Source organism: Lethenteron reissneri, chromosome 22, assembly GCF_015708825.2.
Source record: "Lethenteron reissneri isolate LAM-NWPU_2019-01 chromosome 22, ASM1570882v1, whole genome shotgun sequence".
In the NCBI taxonomy this organism is placed as follows: Eukaryota; Metazoa; Chordata; class Hyperoartia; order Petromyzontiformes; family Petromyzontidae; genus Lethenteron; species Lethenteron reissneri.
The window spans coordinates 12,411,286-12,432,075 of record NC_083800.1 but is presented as its reverse complement, the minus strand read 5'-3'; the positions used below and the strand labels follow the sequence as shown (position 1 = coordinate 12,432,075).

Sequence of the window (20,790 nt, the reverse complement as noted above, 5' to 3'; positions counted from 1 at the left end):
CGACGTGACTTTTACCGATAGAACCAAAGATTATGGATTCCTGCAGTCACGAAAGCTTCAAATTAAGATATTTTTTTTTTTTGCCAGAATTCAAACGGCTGTACGCCGTATGGACCTGAAAACTAAATTTCCCTGTGCAATAATACAGAGTATGATGGTGTAGTGTATAGTGTAGGGTAGATTCGTGCATAGTGTAGTGTATAGTAGTGTAGTGTATAGGGTACCGTATAGTGTGTATTCGTGTGTAGTGTATAGTGTAGTGCAGGACTTCGGAGACGATAATTGGGGAGGCACCTTCTGTTATGAACACACACGATCTCGACCACACACACTCGCTACTCGCTCGCGTGGACACAACACTCGCCGTCTCGCATCGAGGGCGCTCACCAAGGTAGCTGGCAGGCTGTAGTCATCTCGCAGCGTGGCCTCGCTCCGCCCTGGCCACCGCCCCCCTTCTCGAACCCACCAGCACGTTCCAGGGGCTTCTAGATGGACCCTTCGGTGACCACTGCCCCCCAGTTCTTCCACGCTGCCGACACACACAGCCGTGTTTACTGTCGCTCACTGGCGTGCGTGCTGTGTGTACACCGCAGTAGCACGGGCACCGGCACTTTCAAGGGCCCCGCGCTAAATGCTCTCAAGCTATCAATTCCGGTTCGGTGGTTCTGCACTTGCTCTATTACTATAGTAGTATAGTACTACACCGCCTTCAACTTTTATGAACGACTGGGTGTTTAAGGTTAGCGATTTGTCGTATTAGCTGGCTGTATAGCAAATGAAAAAATACTTTACTATGCAAGTAAAAATGTATGTGTTTTAATATTTATTTATTTATTAAAACAACAAATGCTACAGGCCCCGCAATAGCTTAATCCGGCACTGTCTATTGGAACAACAAAAAAACACGGTCCGATGTACGACGGTGTTCCCCAGGAACGCACGCGGCGTCGTAACAAGCGGGGACCGCGTGCGCTCGCCGCGCTTCAGACGTTTAAGAGTCATGGAAAGAACCGAGTGGACTCAATTCAGGGGGTTTGTTTGAAAAGGCGCGCTGCCCGCAAGGGGTGAGACTAAGAGGCAGCAGCAGCAGCCCACAGAGCGCCCACGGAACGAGAGAGGTCACCCACGGTGGAGATGGAGCGATGAGATCGGATCGTGAACAGGGGATGGACGGACTGATGCGTCGCGTGACGGCTCGAGGGAAGCCTTCAGCTCAGCAGTGGATAGAGCAAAGGGGCCGTCCATAAATGACGTCACGCGATTTTGGACGATTTTTGATCCCCCCCCCCCTTCGTCACACGGCGTCACAAAAAGTCAGACCCCCACCTCAAATATGACGTCACAAAGCTCTGTCCCCCCCCCCACTCCAAAAAAATAAAACATGCTTCAAATCGCTTTAAGCTATTGTCATTGTAGTGCGTATTTAATGTGCCGCTGCACTCTGATGTTGTAGGATAAACATTTATTAAAAAGTCTATTTTATTAAGTAGAACGTGTTGTCTATATTTATTTAAAGTTGCGCATTTTGATGTGACGTCACATTGATCAACCCCCCCCCCCCATCGTCACAAATGTCTGACCCCCCCTAGGTGCGTGACGTCATTTATGGACGGCCCCATAGGCCACGGTTGATGACGATGGTGGTAGTGAAGGGGCTATCGTGGGGAGCGGTGGCGCAGTGGTTAGCGCTACGCTGCGCTACGAAACCCGGCGACCCGAGTTCGATGACTCTCTGAACCGGTCCTGGTGCCTCCCGAGGGCGTAAACTTCGCCGTCTGGGGAGACAAAGGCGGCCGGGGGTGGTGCTGGCCACCCATCCTCCTCCTCCTCGTGTGCCACAGCGCCGGCTGCTCGCTAACAGCACTTGCCCCTACAGCCTGTTGAGGCTATACAGGGGACCTTTGTATCTCTAGAAAGGGCTATGGGGACGGTAGGGGCGGGTTGGGGTGAGCGGCGCGAGATGGGGCGGGGGGATTCGGTGGGGGGGGAGTGACGTAATGGGGGCGTGGTTAGCAAAGGGGCGGAGCGTGGTGGGAGGGTGGGCAATAGGCGAGGGGGCGGGGCCGTGGGGGGGAGGGGGCCGAGGAGGGGGGCGGGGCTGTGTGGGTTTCTGGCCCCTTCTGGGGGATTCTCCGCCTTGTGACGTCACGGGCCGGCGCTGCCCTTTAAAGAGGCCGAGCCGGGGGCGGCCCGCGGGCAGTAGCGGGCAGCGGAGTGGAGCGGAGAAGAGAAGAAAGCAGCAGTAGGAGCAGCAGCAGCAGCATCATCAGCAACTTCATCATCAGCAGCAGCAACATCATCATCAGCAACAACAACATCATCAGCAGCAGCAACATCAGCAGCGGCAACTTCATCATCAGTAGCGGCAACAGCAGCAACTTCATAAGCACCCTCATCAGCAGAAACTTCATCATCAGCACCATCATCAGCAGCAACTTCATCAGCAGCGGTGGTCATCCCCAACGTGGTGTGGTGTTGCCGCACCGCGGCCGCGATTTCTCCGCTGCGTGGAGGAGGAGTAGGAGCGCGCACAGCCGATGGCGCGACTGCCCCCGTTCAAGGGGTTTCGCTCGCTGAGGGATCACCCCTTGTGGGACGACGCCCAGCAGCAGGTGCCTGCCCCACTCCCTGCCCCACTCCCTCACTCCCTGCCCCACTCCCTGCCCCACTCCCCCACTCCCTGCCCCACTCCCTCCTGCCCCACTCCCTCCTGCCCCACTCCCCCACTCCCTGCCCCACTCCCTCCTGCCCCACTCCCTCACTCCCTGTCCCACTCCCTGCCCCACTCCCTCCTGCCCCACTCCCTGCCCCACTCCCTCCTGCCCCACTCCCTCCTGCCCCACTCCCTCACTCCCTGCCCCACTCCCTGCCCCACTCCCTCCTGCCCCACTCCCCACTCCCTGCCCCACTCCCTCCTGCCCCACTCCCTCACTCCCTGCCCCACTCCCTCCTGCCCCACTCCCTCACTCCCTGCCCCACTCCCTCCTGCCCCACTCCCTCCTGCCCACCCCCCCCTGCCCACTCCCTCCTGCCCACTCCCTCACTCCCTGCCCCACTCCCTCCTGCCCCACTCCCTCCCTGCCCCACTCCCTCCTGCCCCACTTCCTCCTGCCTCACTCCCTCCTGCCCCACACCCTGCCCTTCTCCCTGCCTGCCTCCCACTCCCTGACGAGTTCATTCACTCGCTGTTGTTTACACCTCCGTCTCTGGTTGACGGGTGTGTGGCTGTGATGATGGAGGAGGCTGTCGACCCACCATCCTCGTGTTCTTGTCGTCCGGGGGACATTTGAGTTGTTCAGGTCCAGCCTGCGCCGTGCAGACGTTTCAATCCGGGCAAACACAAATGTGTTTGTGTTCCTGTTTGTGCTTCTGCCCTGTGATGGGACTTTATAGGATGAACGTTGAGATGTATAAGGTCACGGGGGGATGACCACTAAGGGCTGATGAATTGGGCTGTAACAAGGTAGGGCACTGGCAAGGGGTTGAACAGGTGTGTTGACAAGGGGTTGACAGCTGTGTGTGTCGGGGTAGCGACACGTGAAGGGGTCTCTCGTGAAGGGGTTTCAGCGGCCAGCCTGGGCCCTGTCGTCTGCCCCAAAGCTGGGGTCTCGGGGTCTCGGGTCGTGTCCTGCGGTTCGTGGGGGGTGCCGCGACTTGTAAACCCCCTCGCCTGCTATGCCAGGGGGTCGTGGGTTCGACCCCGACCCTGACGCCTGCCGCTGCTGCTGCGTCGTCTTCATCTCTCGCTTGCCCCAAGGTCGCCTGGATTTGTCTCTGGGTTCTCCACCGCCCCCCAATCCACATTTAGTCGAATCGATATCACCAAATGCTCGGAGTTATTTGGCTCTTGCTATAAATGTCCACGTGACGATACGCCACTTCGTTCGGATATTATTTGTGGGGGCTTACCTGGTAAAATACAATTCGTTTAGTGTGAACACTGCTTCGCGCGAGGAGCGGTGGCGCAGTGGTTAGCGCACTGTGCTCCTAAGTCGCCCTGACCCGTTCGAATTCCCCATCCACGGGCCAACATCAGTTGGAGAGTGATATCAGGAGCCGGAAATGGGTACGAGTTGCGCTTCCAACCCACAGGCCCCACTACAATCCGCGTGGTGAAGTATGGGCACACGACCCCTATAGGAGAGTGAGAAAGAGACGTGGTGTTGGGATGTCGTAAGTAAGTCGTGGATGTAACGGGCGGGGGGGGGGATAGTGTTTATGAATGTTGTGTCCATTACCCCAGGGAGGTGAGCCGGTCTCATTTGCGTGTGGCCGCAGCTGTCGTGCTCTGCCCCCCCCCTCTCCCTCGGTCGTATCAATCAAGGAGACGCGAACCGGTGTGGGCCAGTCCAAAATCACTCCACAAGTTACCCTCGTGTACAAAGACAAATATGCCCCCCCGTATAGCCTTCATAGACTGTTGGGGCAAGGGCTGCAAGCGAGCGGCACCTTTGAAGGCCGGCACGGGCACACGAGGGGGTGGCCAGCAGGCACCACGCCCGGCCGCCTTTGTCTCCCCAGTTAACACTCGGCACAAGGTACTCATTTGAGGCTGAGTCGACCTAGGGGAGGCCTAGGACCTCGGGTCCCCGGGTTCGCAGCGCTCCACTGCCGCTGTGTATACCCCTGCTGCACACTCGGGTGCTTCGTGAACGCCATGCTCTCGGTCCAAACGTCAGGAGACGCGGCGTTATGTCACGTTTGGATTCGGCACCGTTCGAAGCTTCTAAAATCTCCACCGACAAACTCCGCCATGTAGGTCTCGCTTCATAAGTGAAAAGGGTACACACATGTCCCCCCAATACCCTTAAATTTTGAGGGGCCTCAAAATCCCCCCCAATCTTTATTTTCGGAGCTGAAAATCTGATGTTGTATCTGGATCCAGCACCCTTCACGACCTCCCGAATGAAGACCCGATTCGGCTTCGTGCAGCGGCCTCCATGCGGTGACTCTTTAAGGGCCGCTGCTTCGTGACAGTCACCAACACAGTACATTGCATGCCCCTTGAAATGTTGAGTTGGGTTTTTTTGGTTTGTTACCGAATTACTAAAAATATATATTTTGGTTTTCCGACCCACCGGGCTTTTGGTAGCAAAAAGAAAAGGTTAAAAACATTATTTGCGTCCCCAAAAGTTTGAGGGGGGCCCAAATCGAAATTTTCGATTCACCGATTGTTCTGGTTACTGCGTAAACATCGACTCGACTATATTTGTACGAGCGTTCACATTTTTCCAGACCCTTCTGGAACACGCGAGCATCTACATGAGTCATTCACTCACTCACGACCAGCTGTATGAAACATAAATAGGCAGGCTGCTGCCATCACATGCTTGATTTATCTAAGAATGGAATAAAATGTCGTATTCTCCGGACCGATAAGACTGTCCTTAAAGTAGGAAGCACTTCCAACAGTGCGCTTCCGATTAGCGCTGTGGGCTGCGTACGGAGCTAAAGAAGTTCAACATACATACCGTACATACAATTTATGACGACGACCGCCATTCGCCACTAAGTGGCGGTGACGTCACCACGGCGCTTGTGCCAGGCTAGGTGCACTTTGAGGCCACGTGAAGTGTCGAACGCCCGCTGACAGGAGGTCATGGGACGGACCCAGCAGGTGCCACGGGTCACATACACAACTACCGGATTATAAGACGCACCCGAGACCCCCAAAACTTTGCTTTACAATTTTGGAAAGAGTGACTCTTCTAATCCAGAGAATATGGTAACGCCGCACGAATAGTGTCCTCTTAATCCGCATGAGATCACTCGACTCGTGTGGTTGGTGGGGGTGGTTGCTGGGTGGCGGTCGAGGCATGGGGGGGGGGGTGTTGGGACATTTGACCCTAAATGGGCCCACCCCACGGGCCCAATCGGCACGCTGCACACACCACGAAAATAGCAAAACCAGCAGCGGGAGGGGGGAGGTCCCTGTTCCACGCACTTTGGAAATGTGCCCACCCGTCCCCGTTGTGGCGAGATGGGCCGATATCCTCGATCAAACGGCCTCTTCCGTGCTGCCTTGCGCGCTTCCCGTGAAGGCCACAATAAACGCGTGGTCCGTCGAAATGCGTCGTCCACTAACACGCCAGGCGCGTGTCGCGTGTGTGGCTAGCGAGAGGATGGGGGGTGGGTGCAGTTGGTGGTAGCCAGGTTTGACGAGGCCTCTCCTCGAGACGCAGTTGACCAAATGGGTCGGTAAACCAAAATAACAAGATCGAGCCATGATTTGTTTTGAATTCGGTGGGAAAAAAAGCCCTCAATATTTCAAGAGCCAGCAATGAGACGGTGAGTCCTTAATAAATAGCGTCACGAAGCGGCCCTTAACCTAAACATTATTCAACTATTTTTATATTTTACCAGCTAAGGCCCACTGAGCTCCATACTGTTACTCTTTTTCAGAAGTGACCTGGCCACAACCGATAGTTCAACGAAGTGGCTTACCATCAAGTGGAAATGTATAGCGGCCAAATACTCGAAACGCACGTTGATTCTAAATGTGGAGGGGAAAAACCGGAGGACCCGGAGAAAAATCCACGCAACCACGAAGAGGAAGAGAGACACGCAAACTCCAAATATACAGCAGGCGTCAGAAGAGCCGCGTTTGGTAGTTGCCGACCGCAACTACCAAAGGGGGAGCATGCGACTGGCGTGGGCATGGGGAGGGCTTTCTCCATCACACTGACCGAGCAAGACCTTTAAGTGCACACATTTTTTCGCGGCCGTGTGCCCGATGCCGAGGATTCGCATCCGAGTGTCTCGTGCGGTGGGAATGTGCGAGATTTTTCCTTCCGCCAAGTACGCGGTGGCCAGCGCGCACATAGAGACCCTCTGTGTCTCAACTGCCGTGTGTGTGCGGGGGGGCAATAGTGTAACCTTGGCCACAGCGACTCGTCCTGTATTTCAACTCCGTTGGAGAATAGTTATTGGTTATCGACAGCCCTTTGTCAATCCGCTGCTGCATGAAGGCCTCGCACGCTGTGGGTAATTGACAGAGGTGGCGGGGGGGGGGGGGTGACCATACTTCACGACACTGGCTAGTCAAACGAAACTAAAACGAAGCTGTTTTTATTTTACCCGGTAAGGCCACATGAGCTATGTAGCTCTTTTTCATAAGCGACCAGGCCACAAATGGATCCTAAACGATGTGTTTTATCACGTGGAAATGTATTGCAGTCAAATACAATAAACGCGTGATGTTGATTATAAATGTGGAGGGAAAAACAGGACGCGGAGAAAAATCCACGCGACCACGGGGAGAGAGAGAGAGACACGCAAACTCCAAATATACAGCAGGCGTCAGGGTCGAACCCACGACCTCCCTATATACCAGGCAAGGTAGTTAACATCTCCCTACTGCGGCTAGTGAAGAGAGGGGGTGGGGGCCCTTGACCGGTTCAGATATCCCTCACCGCCGATGTTAGCCATGGCCGGGAATCAAACTCGGGTTGTTACCGCCCGGATTCGTAGTTGCGGTGCGCTAACCACTGCGCCGCCACTCCTCCGCTGGGCATACCGTGATGCTGTCCCCCACCTTGTCTGTTGCGCTGCCTTAGAAGGTCATGGCTGCAGCAGCTGTTGTAGCAGCCTGGGCAGAGGGGGGCTCTGTTCAATTGGCCGTTGTCTGGAAGAGTTGACCGCGCGGTTTCCAGAGAGGGTGTGTGTACGACCGTGCGTGTCTCATGGGATGAGTACGTGTGTGTGTGTGACATCCTACCGTGGTCTGTGTGTGTGAATGACTCATTGGCGTTACACAGGGTGTGTGTGTGTGCGTGTGACTGCCAAGTAGGATTGAGTTGTGTGTCCCATGGTCTGTGTGTGCTTGGATAGGATTGTAGCTTGCGTGTGTGTGGACCACAGTGGGTAGCGGTAGTGCTGTGCGACGAACCTGGAGACCCGTGTTTGATTCCCGCTCACGGTCAACATTGGTGAACCTGTCCTGGGCCTTCACCAGATTGACTCGGCCTCAATGAGTACCTGGTGCAGTGTGTAAACATCGCCTCTGGGGAGACAAAGGAGGCTGGGCGAGGTGTTGGCCACCCACCCCTTCGTGTGCCGTGCCGGCCTTCAATGGTGCTAGCTGACGGCACTTGCTGCAACAGTCCGTTTGGGCTATACGGGGTATCTTTGTCTTTGTGTAGGACAGTGTGTGGCGTCCCGTGGAGTGTGCTGCTGATGAACAGTGCGCGTGTGCGTGTGTATGTGGAGGAATGCGGAGCGAGGGAGCGCGTGGCGATCTAAATTTGGCGCAGAGCATCCGAGAGTTGGCAGTGGAAGCAGCCTGGGCATTTCTGGCCATTTCCCGAGCACAACTTGGCACCGGTTAAAATTAGACGCGGTTTGAGTCGGTGCGGGTGGTGAAGCGTACGGCCAAATAGGCGACAAGGTTTGCGCATGCCGTACAATTGCCGAAAGAGTAGCCATCGTGTTCTTTTGAGCACGTGGAGACTGGGCCCTGATGAACACTGATGGAAATGGGATAACCAATGGAAGCTGGATAGATGACAGTCCTAATATAAGCGACACATGCTCACATTGCACAGGCGGAGGAAGGCAAAGGGAAACATCGACCAAAGGGGAGGTGTGCTTATATCCAGCTTGTACTGTGCTGTGGCGAGTCTCAGTCTCTTTAACCCCCTTTCCCGTTCCAATGACGTACGTCATCAGTTTTTCTTCCGGCTTCCGTTCCGATTCCATACGCTTATATCATCGGAACGGAATCGATTACGAACGTAATCTGAAGTAAAAGGGCCATGTGGGAGGGCACGTGGCACAGTTTGGTGGCAGCTATCATAGAGTGCGGTCGTGTCACTGCAGTTCTCTGTGGTGAGTACAGTACGACGTCTTTAAAAACAGTGGCGCTACTCTCGTGAGATCCTACCACTTGCGCGTTCCGAGATGAAGCGGTGAACAGGACACCACCCACCCTGCAACGTCTCGGAACGGGAGAGGGTTAACACGACCGCTGTTGTGGAGTCGTCTCCCCACGTGGTGTGCCTGTTGCTGGCCCTCAGGCCATGGTGGTGAGAGACTCCACCCTGATGGGGGGGGGGGGTCATTTGTGCCCAGGGCTCTGCCTGAACGAGCGTCCATCACGTGACTCCACATCACCTCGGCCGTAGGGATTATGAAGGCACACGAGGGGACGTGTTTTTCACCCATGAGAGATCCGACTCGGGCTTGGATACCAATTGCCGACACCGGGCGTGAGATCGTGGTAGGGGGTAGCGCCCACGATGCAACTCTCCCCACGGCCTAAATACAGGTTCCTGCTCTTTGTATCGAGCTGGACATGATCCTAAAAAAATGCCACCTTCTCCTAAGTTAGGTCTGCATTATTAGGTGCTTACTATGGGCGCTTACCCTCGTATGTCTTCAAGGCTTAATGGTGAAAGGTTGTGCTTGTACGTGCATGCTGTGTATAGACACCTCCAATTAGCACGGTTGGCTCCGCCCGGTACGAAAGAGGTTCGTGTGTGTGTATATGTTGAGCTTCTTCATCGGAGGTCAAAGGGGAGGTGTGCTTTGAGACGAACGTGCCGCTAACCCCAATCTTTGCTGTCGCTCGCCCCAGATGTTCGCCGACTGGCCGAGCGGTTTTGACGACACGACCTTCTGGGGCCCGGAATTTGGGTTCGACTCCCTGCCCGAGTGGGCGCAGCAGAGGAGGAGCGCGGCAGGGAGGGGCGGCGCTGGCGCCGGCGCGGGGCCGAGCGAGGCGCGGCGGCCCGGCTCCGGCGTCTCCGAGCACGACGAGGATGCGTCTGATCCTGAGCAGCAGGTGTGTTTCCCCCCCACCCCAACGACCCGGTCACGTGGAGGGGATGAGCTACCGCACGGCGACATTTGGCATGTACATACGTGTATGTGGGCCTCGCGGTGGCAAGGTGTTAAATGCCTCGCCTACTCCAAAAGCACGTCGATTCTAAATTCTGGAGGGTTAAAAACTGGAGGACCCAGAGACAAATCCACGCGACCACAGGCGGGGAGAGCGAGAGACGCGCAAACTCCAAATATACAAAACACATTTTTATTTTTCACACCTACGTGACTTTACCGAAAAAAACCAAAGAGTATACAACAGGCGTCGGGGTCAGGATCGAATCCACGACCTCCTGTATACCAGGCGAGGGAGTTAACATCTCGCCACCGTGGACGCCCCGAGCGGGACCACCAATGAAACGACCCTTTTCTTCTCCCTCCCTCCCTCGCAGCAGCAGCAGCCCCGGGAGTGCGGCCGCCACTCCCCGTTCCCGCCCGACTTCGGCCCCTCGCTATGGGCGCGGCGCGCCGCGAGCAGCCCCCAGCCCCCGGGCCGACCCATGACCCCCGACGAGGACCCCATGGTCACGAGGTCGCGCTCGCCCGCCCACGGGCCGCTGCACTCGAGGCTGCACGACGGTGCGCAGCACAAGCTGCACCCCTCTTCCTTCCCGTCGCTGCGACGGAGCGACGCGTGGCCGGACGAGGTTGGCGGCAGGGGGCCGGCGGCGGCCTCCAAGGGGGCCCGCGGCAGCAGCCCCATGGAGACCGACGCGGGCGCGGGGGCCGCGGGGAGCTGCGGGAGGGCGGCAGAGAGGGTGGTGCCGATCCGCGTGCTGGGACGGCGCCAGGCGTCGCCTCCGGTCGCTCGCTCGCCCGTGGGGGCCGCCGGCGGGAGGAACGTGGCGGGCGAGAGCATGGAGACCGAGGGCGTGGACGTGCCGGCGGGGCGGGCGCAGGCGGCGGAGAAGACTGACGGCGGGGACGGCGGCGGGGACGGCGGCGGGGATGGCGACGACAGCAGGGAGAGAGGAGCGCGGTGGGCGGTGGACGCCATGCACCTGGCCAGGCAGCCCCAGGCCCACACTGCTCTCCACTCCAAAGTCCGGGCCCAGCCCGCGGAGGACGCCGAGGGAGCGGTGGACGGGTGCCCGGCCGACAGCGTGGCACAGCCGGAGGTGGGGATGAGGGTGGAAGCGGTGGCGCCGATTCCGCTGCCACCGCCGCAGCAACCGAAGCAGCAGCAACAGCCGGCGCCCAGCTCGGACGTGGGCACCGAGCGGCGTGAAGCGACGCCGCCACCACCGCCGCCGCCGCCGCCGCCGCCCCTACCGCAGGCCTGGCTGGTCCCTGGGCCTGCTGCCGGCGCACAGGCGCCTCCGAGCGTGACGCCAGCAGCCAAGGCGGCGCCCGTGGGCAAAGCGACTCCCGCTGGCGCCTCGGCAGCCAAGGTGGCCTCGGCGGTGAAGGCTGCCGCTGCCGCCAAAGTGGCCACGCCGGCGCCCGGCGTGGCGTCTGTCCCGCAGGCTGGCCTGCCGCCACCCGAGCAAGTGGCATCCAAGCAGAGGGTGCCTGAATATGCGGTGCCTGAGCAGATGCCTCCACAGAGGATGCCCGAGCAGCAGATGCCCGAGCAGCAGATGCCTCAACAGCAAATGTCTCAGCAGATGCCTCAACAGCAGATGCCTCAACAGCAGATGCCTCAACAGCAGATGCCTGAGCAGAAGATGCCTCAACAGAAGATGCCTCCACAGAGGATGCCCGAGCAGCAGATGCCTCAGCAGCAGATGCCTCAGCAGCAGATGCCTCAACAGCAGATGCCTCAACAGCAGATGCCTCAACAGAAGATGCCTCAACAGCAGATGCCTCAACAGAAGATGCCTCAGCAGAAAATGCCTGAGCAGAAGATACCTCAGCAGATGATGGCTGAGCAGAAGATTCCTCAGCAGAAGATGCCTCAACAAATGCCCGAGCAGAAAATGCCTCAACAGAAGATGCCTGAGAATAAGATTCCTCAGCAGATGCCTGAGCAGAAGATGTCTCAACAGAAGATGCCTGAGAATAAGATGCCTCAGCAGATGCCTCAGCAGATGCCCGCGCAGAAGACGCCTCAGCAGAAGATGCCTCAACAGAACGCGCCCGAGGAGATAGCTGCTGAGCAGAAGCATCCCGAGCCGAAGATGCCGGAGCACCCGGGCCTGCGGCGGATCGCGGAGGTGGAGGCGGCGGCGCAGCGTCTGGAGCGCGACGTGGAGGCCTTCTCGGGCCGGCGCGGCGAGCGCAGCTTCCTGCTGCTCGAGGAGCTGCTCACCAAAGAGCTGCTGCGGCTCGACTCGGTGGAGCCGGCGGGCGACGAGGTGGTGCGGCGCGCTCGCAAGGAGGGCGTCCGGCGCGTGCAGCGCGCCCTCGACGCGCTCGAGCGGCGCGCGGCCGCCGCGGAGTCCCCCGGCGGCGCCGGCGGACGGAGCGCCGAGAACGGCGAAGTGGAGATGGCGGTGGCCGGCGCCGGCGCCGTGACGGCCGAGCGGAGCCCCCGGGGGGAGTCGTGCGGGGTGGCCCCGGGGGCGGCGGAGCCCATGGATGTTTGGTGCGCGGGCGGCGGCGGCGGCGGCTCCGAGCACGACGACGATTCCATGCGGATCTCAAACGTAGACTTGGACGAAGGCGGCGGCACGGGGAGCAGCGCGCAGGCCCGGGCAGGGACTGCATCCCGCGGAGCGGTTTAAGGGATAATGGACTAAGGGGGGGGGGGGGGGGGGCTTTGGTGACCACATCGCAGACTGTGGGGCTCTATCTCGGCGTAGGTGCGAGGCTGTCGATTAAAATGCTGGTTTAGTTCCACGCTGCCACCAAACACACCAACGGTGGTTTTGTGGGAAGCACTGTACTGTCTTATGCAATCAAATGTAAATTCATGCAATTTGACCTCGCAGTACCGCGTTAAACGGTTTCTTTTGCTCGGCAGACCTGAGAAATTACGTTGGGTTTTTACTAAATTGGCAGCCTCATTTTACAAATGATGAGATCAGAGGGTGTTGTAAGGCCGACTGTTCGGGCTTGCTTTGGTAATTACTAACCTTAAGTCACTAAGTAGCTGTGGGAATGTGGTGGCTCGGGAGTCTGAGCAAACAGTTGATAATCCTGGATTAAAATCCAGGTAGCCACTTATGATGAAGCCTGATTTGCAAGTGTCGTGAGTGAATGATTTCGGGCTGGTCACCAACTACTGGCACAAAAAGCCATTGCATCAAATTTGGTTTTGCACTTCAGCTAAATTCCATCTCTGAAAGTGAAAATGGTTTGACCTCCACACCACAAACATTATTACCCTTACTCAGTGGATGTGGGCAAAGTGCTGCCCACCACTCTGCGGAACACTCGGATCACATGATCTCAGAGGTAGCTCTGTGACATTAACTTCTGCGGGGCGTTCTCGAACAAAGGGTTGCACTGCACTGTCAGAGCATCGAATGGATACTCTGGCTCGATATGATGCCACCAGCGAAATCTAAAATAGACGAAAAAAATTTTTGGGTAAAATCCAAAGAAATAGATGAATCTGTGAAAATATAATATAATATTGCACTCAGTGTTACCTGGTTAACCCAGCCATATCGTATATGATCCTTGACAGATATTTCACGTGTCAAGACCACTTGAGTTGGCATAACTTTTCGCATTTCCAATTTCTTTACATGGCCAATATCAAAGTGAATTATGCGATAACCATTTGAAACGAGTCGGGTTATGAAGTAATTCACTCACGTCAGCCCTATAAATACTTCGGTATCACCAAAGTTTTGCCACCTTAGGCCAATTCCGGCGCTCTTTCATGCACAGTAGCAGGGAAAATAAGGGTGTAAACGTGAGGGCGTCGCATTGTTCCTTCCTAACCTGGAGGTTGAGCCGACGGCCACCAATACAATAGAATACCACGAATCCGCTTTACTAACCTTTATACCACGATATGGATACTTGTTAATGTCGTGAATGACTGACCGATCAGGAGTATATGTGCTGTATGTATGTTCAATGCATCCAATGCTGCCGGCGAAACCGCACTGCACTGAATTCCTAACACGTGGAAGGACTGCGTTGTGTGCGGCATGCACGCCGCACGCGGCGAGTGCGAAGCCATTTTGTCATTCTCCGTGTGAGAAAAAAATGTACACGTGGTTTTTAGGATTTAAAGTTTTAACGTTTTCCAAAAAGTTAACCGAACGACGTTTTAATCCCGAACGGGAAATAATCCCGAAGTGATAATTGATTTTGCGCCGCAACATTGGCACAGCCGGGGAGAGAACTACCCTCCCCCCCCCCCCCCTGCATGGGAACGATGCGGGAAGTAATTAAAGGTGATGTTGATCTTCCCCAACACGCTCCGCATACTGTGGAATGGTTGTGCCATTGCTGCACTATCTGTACAACATTTTGTGATTCGAAGGGAAAAGTCGATTAACATTGACCTGCGCTGTACGTCAGCACGTATGTAGAACTTCTTTCGCACCGTACGTAGCCAACCGTGCTAATCTGAAGTGTGGGGGAAGGACAACAAACTAAACACAAACAGCAGTTCTAACGAAATTTGTGTCCGTGCATTTATGCCGACAATATTGCACTTTGTACATTTAATCCACTGCTGTATGAAGACCTCCTCAAGTCTCGTCAGCCTTTGCAGTTGTTTGACATGACTACTAGCCTCGTGTTGGATGAAGATCTCCCTCCGGCTCTGTCCATTATGGTTGTTTGACCATACTTCACCATGCTGGCCAGTGCATGATGGTGAAGTGGGGCGGGTGGGGGGGGTGTGGAGATTCAGATTTAATTCGGCACGGATGTTTGCCGTGACCAGGAATCGAACTCGGGGAAGCCGGGTTCGCAGCGCATTGTGCAAACTTACTGTGCCACCACTTCCCTGGAGATTTTCCACGTGGCCGGGTTCATCGGGTTGTGTGTTCGGTGAACGCTGCGTGCCATGGTGGAACTTGGACGTGATGGTCACGTGGTGCACCAATAATCACATGGTGTGGCTTCAGAGCCTGCTGGGCGTCTGTGAAAAAGAGCTAAATATTCTGATTCTGGGATATTGGCTTTGTGCCATCCCTACCCTGTTAGGATGCCGGTTCACTCATCGCATCGCTCCAACGTTCAACCGAGCGGGTATAGTGGTGGCACGTCAACGTTACACCCCGTGACACCACTTAGGCGTCATTGACCATTACGTTCGGTTGAGCGATCCAGGGTGATGCCAAGTTAACACCTTGGTGAAGAAACGCCAGTCCTTGCGTGTGTACGTAACATAAATGAAATATTGTATATACACATGCAGTATTATTTATATGAATGTAATGATGTAGATGTTATAAATGCTTTGTTGTTGCAAGTGCATTATTAAAGTCACAAACATCATGTTTCTTGGTGTATGCGTGTGTATGTGGCATATTCTTTGGGTCTTTCGGTAAAGCCACGTAGATAGAAAAATAATCAAAAACCACGACGTTTCGATCGCAACACGAGCAATCGTCTTCAGGTGAAAAAATACAGCGAGAGAGCTGCTGAAGCAGGGTGTTATATAGGCCTGAGATGGGTGCAGCCCAAGGGTAAGTGGGCGGGGCTAGAGATGGTATTTGCATGTAAATGTAAGATCGGAGGACGCCCTGACGCTGTGGGGGTGGCTATTGTATCGTGAAAAAACGAGAGCTCACCGCCAAATCGAGGGAAAGGAGCATCTGTGACTGCTAGTAAGACATAGAGCCTGTCAATGCAAAGACCTCCAACCTGGCAATGCAACACAGTACTTGTGGTGAACATGCAATCAAACGTGCTCTGATAACACTGGTCAACACACTTTTTCTGGCATAAGGTATTCCAACAGTTTTAATGTAATTTTGGGGTGCTGATTCCAAATCTGGCATCAGTTTTTGTCTATCACATCAGAGATATCAAATATTGCATTTTCAATAAAAACTGCAGAAGAAAAATATTAAATAAATGTGGATATCTACATAAAATTATATTATAAACACACTATCCTAAAAATACAGCACCATATTTTAACACTAAAGCAGTCACTGACTCGCAACAACTTGCAATCATAAGTGACAGAGTTAAGTTCGGGTAAAATCAATGAAAATGGGGTATGCCGATAGCATAAAAACGAGATGTGATAGAGCAAATCTGAGATCAGATTTGGAATCAGCACCCTGATATTAGTCTAAAACAGCTGCAAAAGTCCAGGCCAGAATTTATTTTTGTTGACCAGTGTAATAGATGGCATTGTCTTTGAAACTGATTGGCCTACACCAGAGAGACGGCCTTTTTCGGCCTAGCCTCACCAGTGCAAAAGGTTTCTATTTGATGTTTGAACATCTTAACACCTGTTTTATTGCAAGAAAGGTTAACGACCAATTCTTATTTTTTCATACTTTGATACTGGTAAAAAAAGGTCCCATTTTAACCATCACCATCTCTGCACGGCCTCCATCTCCACTCGGTCATCGCATACCCTCTCTCTCTCTAGGGCCAGATGAAGGTTATTGTAGGCCTTCAGTGATAACTCTCTACAAGTTGGCACTGCTGCTGTCCCCATGTCACTACTATTACAGCCGCTGTCACTCCGCCTGTTTGACGCAGTGCTTCGTCCAGACACCGGACAGATGTCGTTACTGCTGATACGTTCATTATTTCCCCCGTGCCTTCCTTCGATGGGAGCGCGCTACTGTGTGCCGCAGATAAGTAGAGTTAATTTGAATATGTAAATATTTTCAATACGATATCTTGATATCTTGGGGGCCGTCCATAAATGACGTCACGCGATTTTGGACGATTTTTGCCCGCCCCCCCCATCGTCACACTGCGTCACAAAAAGTCAAACCCCCCCCCTCAAATATGACGTCACAAAGCTCTGCCCCCCCCCCCCCAAAAAAAAATAAAACATGCTTCAAATCGCTTTAAACTATTGTCATTGTAGTACATTTCTCAAACCCCCCTCCCCTCGTCACACATCGTCACAAATGTCTGACCCCCCCCCCCTCCAGGTGCGTGACGTCATTTATGGACGGCCTCCATGGCCAAAAATAGTTTTCGTCGGCCCTATTGGATAATAGGGCACTGTCTCTCCCAAGCCCTCTTCTGAATGGAAGGCAAAGTTTGAACTGGACATAAATGAGGTGGAACCCTCTTGCATAACGACAACAAAGTCGGCCGCCTGTGCCGCGCGAAAGATTTATTTGTAATTGGCGAGTGCTAATTTTAGGGCCCCAGTGATCTAAAGTTACAAATACTAGGACATTTTCTACCCCCCCCCCCCCAACACACCAGGAGCAAGGGATTACAGAAACTTTCACAAAATCCCAGTGAGAACGCTCACCTGTGAACAGATGTTTATATATATGTGTGTGTGCTTAACATTAACTGTGGCCGTGACTGAATATACTGCTGGCTGTCACGAAGGAGTGTATATGAGTCACGCCTTTGAGAAAGAGCCATGCGAGTACTGGAATGTGGATAATCGATCATTCGGGACGCCTGATAATCACTAATCATTATTTAAAATAGCTTGTTTTTTGCACATTCTTGTATAACATGTTGTAGGTGTTGTGCATATACTTTTTGGAGTGTTTTACATTTGTTTACTATCTTAAATTGGTCTAAATAAACATAAAATAGACAAACATAAATATCCTATTCTTGGTTCTTTCGGTAAAGTCACGTAGAAAGGAAACAATAAAATAATAAAAATATAAAACAAAATTCTCACGACGTTTCGACTGCAACACAAGCAATCATCATCAGGTGTTTAATTTTATTGTTTCCCTTCTACGTGACTTTACCGAAAGAACCAAGAACATGAATCCCTGCAGTCACAAAAGCTTTAAATCCAAAAATAAATATCCTACTTAAAAAAATTACCGTATTTACTGAACCGTACTTACCACTCCAGGTTTTGAAGACTGCATGGGGTGATGTGTATACGTGCAGTATTTTTTGTTGTTTAAATTATATGTAGTGTATAATGTACCGTATATAATATTCCACGCACGCGGTGCTGATCGCCGGAGCGGCTTTGCCGGTTTCGATCCCAGGGACCGCCGGATAATGTTGGAAGCAGCCGGATAATCTTGATGATCAACTGCAAGGCTGCTAAAATGTCACTATTAAAACAAATGCATTGTCGATATTTCCTCTCCATCGTGTCTCGTCTTCAGAGCTGAAGCAGACGATCCAGGAACCGGTTTTTGTAAGCCAGCTGAGATGTTGCAGACATCCATAGCCTTTTATAGATAGAGACTAGCATCTTTGCCCTTCCTAGGACGGAAAATGTAATATTTACTAAAAAATTGAGCAGTTGTGTTAATTTAATGGCAGTGGATCTTGCACAAAAGTACGTCATCAAACACTTAACTGCATTTCACTGTAGCACTATATTAATGGCATTAAACACCTCACTTCATGTCACTCTCGCACTATATATAACTGACCTTCAATTTGTTTAAATTCACTGCTCTGATACTTTCTCTTCTGCTTTCAGTCGCTGTGTTTGAAATAAATAGGAAATCGATACAATATCTGCAAAATCACCGAGAAATGTCTCCATAAAGAAGGGGCAATTTGCGCCTAAACAAATCAATTACTTTAGGCGCAGTGCTCTGAGACTTACTCATGGTGTGCTGTAGCTCGCCGGAGTAACAATTTGAATACGAGGCAATGGTGGCAAAACAGCAGATACATGTTTATTTTAGCACAATTTGCAAACCTAAAGTTGACCTTGCTCTAGTTGGACGTGGCGAAGAAATACATGAAGGCAGAAAATTCCGTGGGATGTGGCGTGGAATTCATTGTCTGGTTAGCTCTCGATAAAGAGAGGGTAATGGACGTGAAAAAATGTCACTTGTGCCTAAACAAATTTTCATTTCCGCTCCACGTTTCTTCGTCAGTAGTTAACGATTTTAAATTAGCATGAATGTAATGGGGGGCGAATATTTTGGGGGAAAAAAGTCATAAAACAGCGTACTGCATGTAACTGTAGCACTGTATTAATGTGAGTAAATGTAGCACAAAAGGAAGCCATAAAACACATCACAGCATTAGACTGCAGTGATGGCAGTGATTGTTGCACGCAACAATGTAATAACACAGCAATGCCGCTGTTATTCCAAGGGCACTTAAACACTTTAGGTGCAGTGCTCTAAGACGTAGAGTTATGTTTTTTAGCTCGCCGGAGTTGCAAACAATTGTAATTGGAGCCAATGGCCGCAAAGCAGCTGACAAATGTTGATTTCAGCGTAAATGTATATTTCAGCATAATTTGGAAGCATAAAGTTGACCTCCCTTTTGTTAGATGTGGCGAAGAAGGAAATTAAACCAGGAAATGCAGTGCGATGTGGCTTTGCGTTAATGTTGGTGTTACAAAGGCAGCAAAAGTCGCTCCAACTTCCTTAGCGTTCGTAATGAAATGCAGCGACAACATGAATATTTTACGAGAGGAGGGGCCGCATGTGGAGTGGCGTGACACGTGGGAGTCACACACACAGAGACATTTTAGGCTTCGGCAACACTGGTCAACACACTTGTTCTGGCATAAGGTATTCCAATGGTTTTAAGGTAATTTTGGGGTGCTGATTCCAAATCTGGCATCAGTTTTTGTCTACCACATCAGGTTTTTGAGATATCAAATATTACATTTTCAATAAAAACTGCATAAGAAAAATATTAAATAAATGTGGATATGTACATAAAATTATATTATAAACACATTATCCTAAAAATACAGCACCATATTTTAACACTAAAGCAGTCACTGACTCGCAACAACTTGCAATCATAAGTGACAGAGTTAATTTCGGGTAAAATCAATGAAAATGGGGTATGCCGATAGCATAAAAACGAGATGTGATAGAGCAAATCTGAGATTAGATTTGGAATTAGCATCCTGAAATTAGTCTAAAACAGCTGCAAAAGTCCAGGCCAGAAAAACATGTTTTTTTTGTTGACCAGTGCAATCCGGCACTGTCCCCTGCCCCGCTCGCAACCACGACTGTTGCGGCCCTCTCGCCGTGTGTGCCGGCAGCTTCAATCACCGCCAACGCGACGCACGCTCAATCAAAATGTGGCAAAGATTCGCATCTACATCTCTCATCTTTTGTTGTTGTCGTTTTTGGGCTCGCTGGCCAATGGCGGTCACTGGCGCTTCTGTGGCCCGTCTGGAACGCTCTTGCTTCTAATATTAGGAAGCCGCTTGGGAGCTATGATGCACTTTTAAATCGCCTGGTTTGAAAACTCACTTCTTTAGAACTGGCTTTTTGTGTTTAGTTTGTTGTCCGTCCCCCACACATCCGATTAGCACGGTTGGCTACGTACGGTGCGAAAGAAGTTCTACGTACATACATTTTTGATAACTTTACTGTATAAGAAACCTTCCTCTTTCAGCAGTCCCCTTCCCATCTTCGCGACTGCTAAGCACAGATCCATAACGGCAAGCTGCCAGCGATAAACAGCACTATTAAAGGTCTAATAGGTAATACGTTTACTGTCATCGCCTGAAAATGTATGGTGCGTTTTATTGATTGGATATGGTTTTACAATGCACCGTTCTTAACTCTAGATTTGAAGTTTTCGTGACTGCAAGGGTCCCTACTCTGTTTTTTTCGGTAAAGTCACGTAGGTAAAAAATAAATATAAAATAAATTAAATAACGACGTTTCGGAGGCAACACAAGCTTCCGTCTTCAGGTGGCACCGTCACAGAAAAATTACTGTATCACTTGATACACTTTTAAATCACTTGATACAGTAATTTTGAAAAAAACCAAAGAGTACCGTTCTTCACGTTCCTCTGCGACTTAACATCGCTGCGTTGCTTTTGGCAGACCATTGCAGAGCTGCTAGGAGCCTGGAATTATTTTAAATGAATTCCAATTACCCAGGAATGACTTAAGAACTCCCAAAGACTTTGTATGTATATGTTTTAAAGATGGCCCTGCATTGGAATGGTTAGACAATACCCACACACGCTTAGCGTGGTAGAAAA

General features: G+C 52.2%; 1 protein-coding gene across 2 annotated transcripts; it reads left to right on the top strand.

The window, feature by feature from the left end:
* The first annotated feature begins 2,217 nt into the window (after positions 1-2,217).
* LOC133345641 (uncharacterized) lies at positions 2,218-15,173 on the top strand. Of its 2 annotated transcripts, none has more exons than XM_061556585.1 (3): positions 2,218-2,612; positions 9,575-9,781; positions 10,218-15,173. In XM_061556585.1, the coding sequence occupies exons 1-3, from the start codon at positions 2,538-2,540 to the stop codon at positions 12,486-12,488; spliced, it is 2,553 nt and encodes an 850-aa protein (XP_061412569.1). In that variant the 5' UTR covers positions 2,218-2,537; the 3' UTR covers positions 12,489-15,173. The 2 variants fall into 2 exon arrangements, with proteins under 2 accessions (XP_061412569.1, XP_061412568.1); XM_061556584.1 differs by having other exon boundaries at positions 10,215-15,173.
* Positions 15,174-20,790: the final 5,617 nt, after the last annotated feature.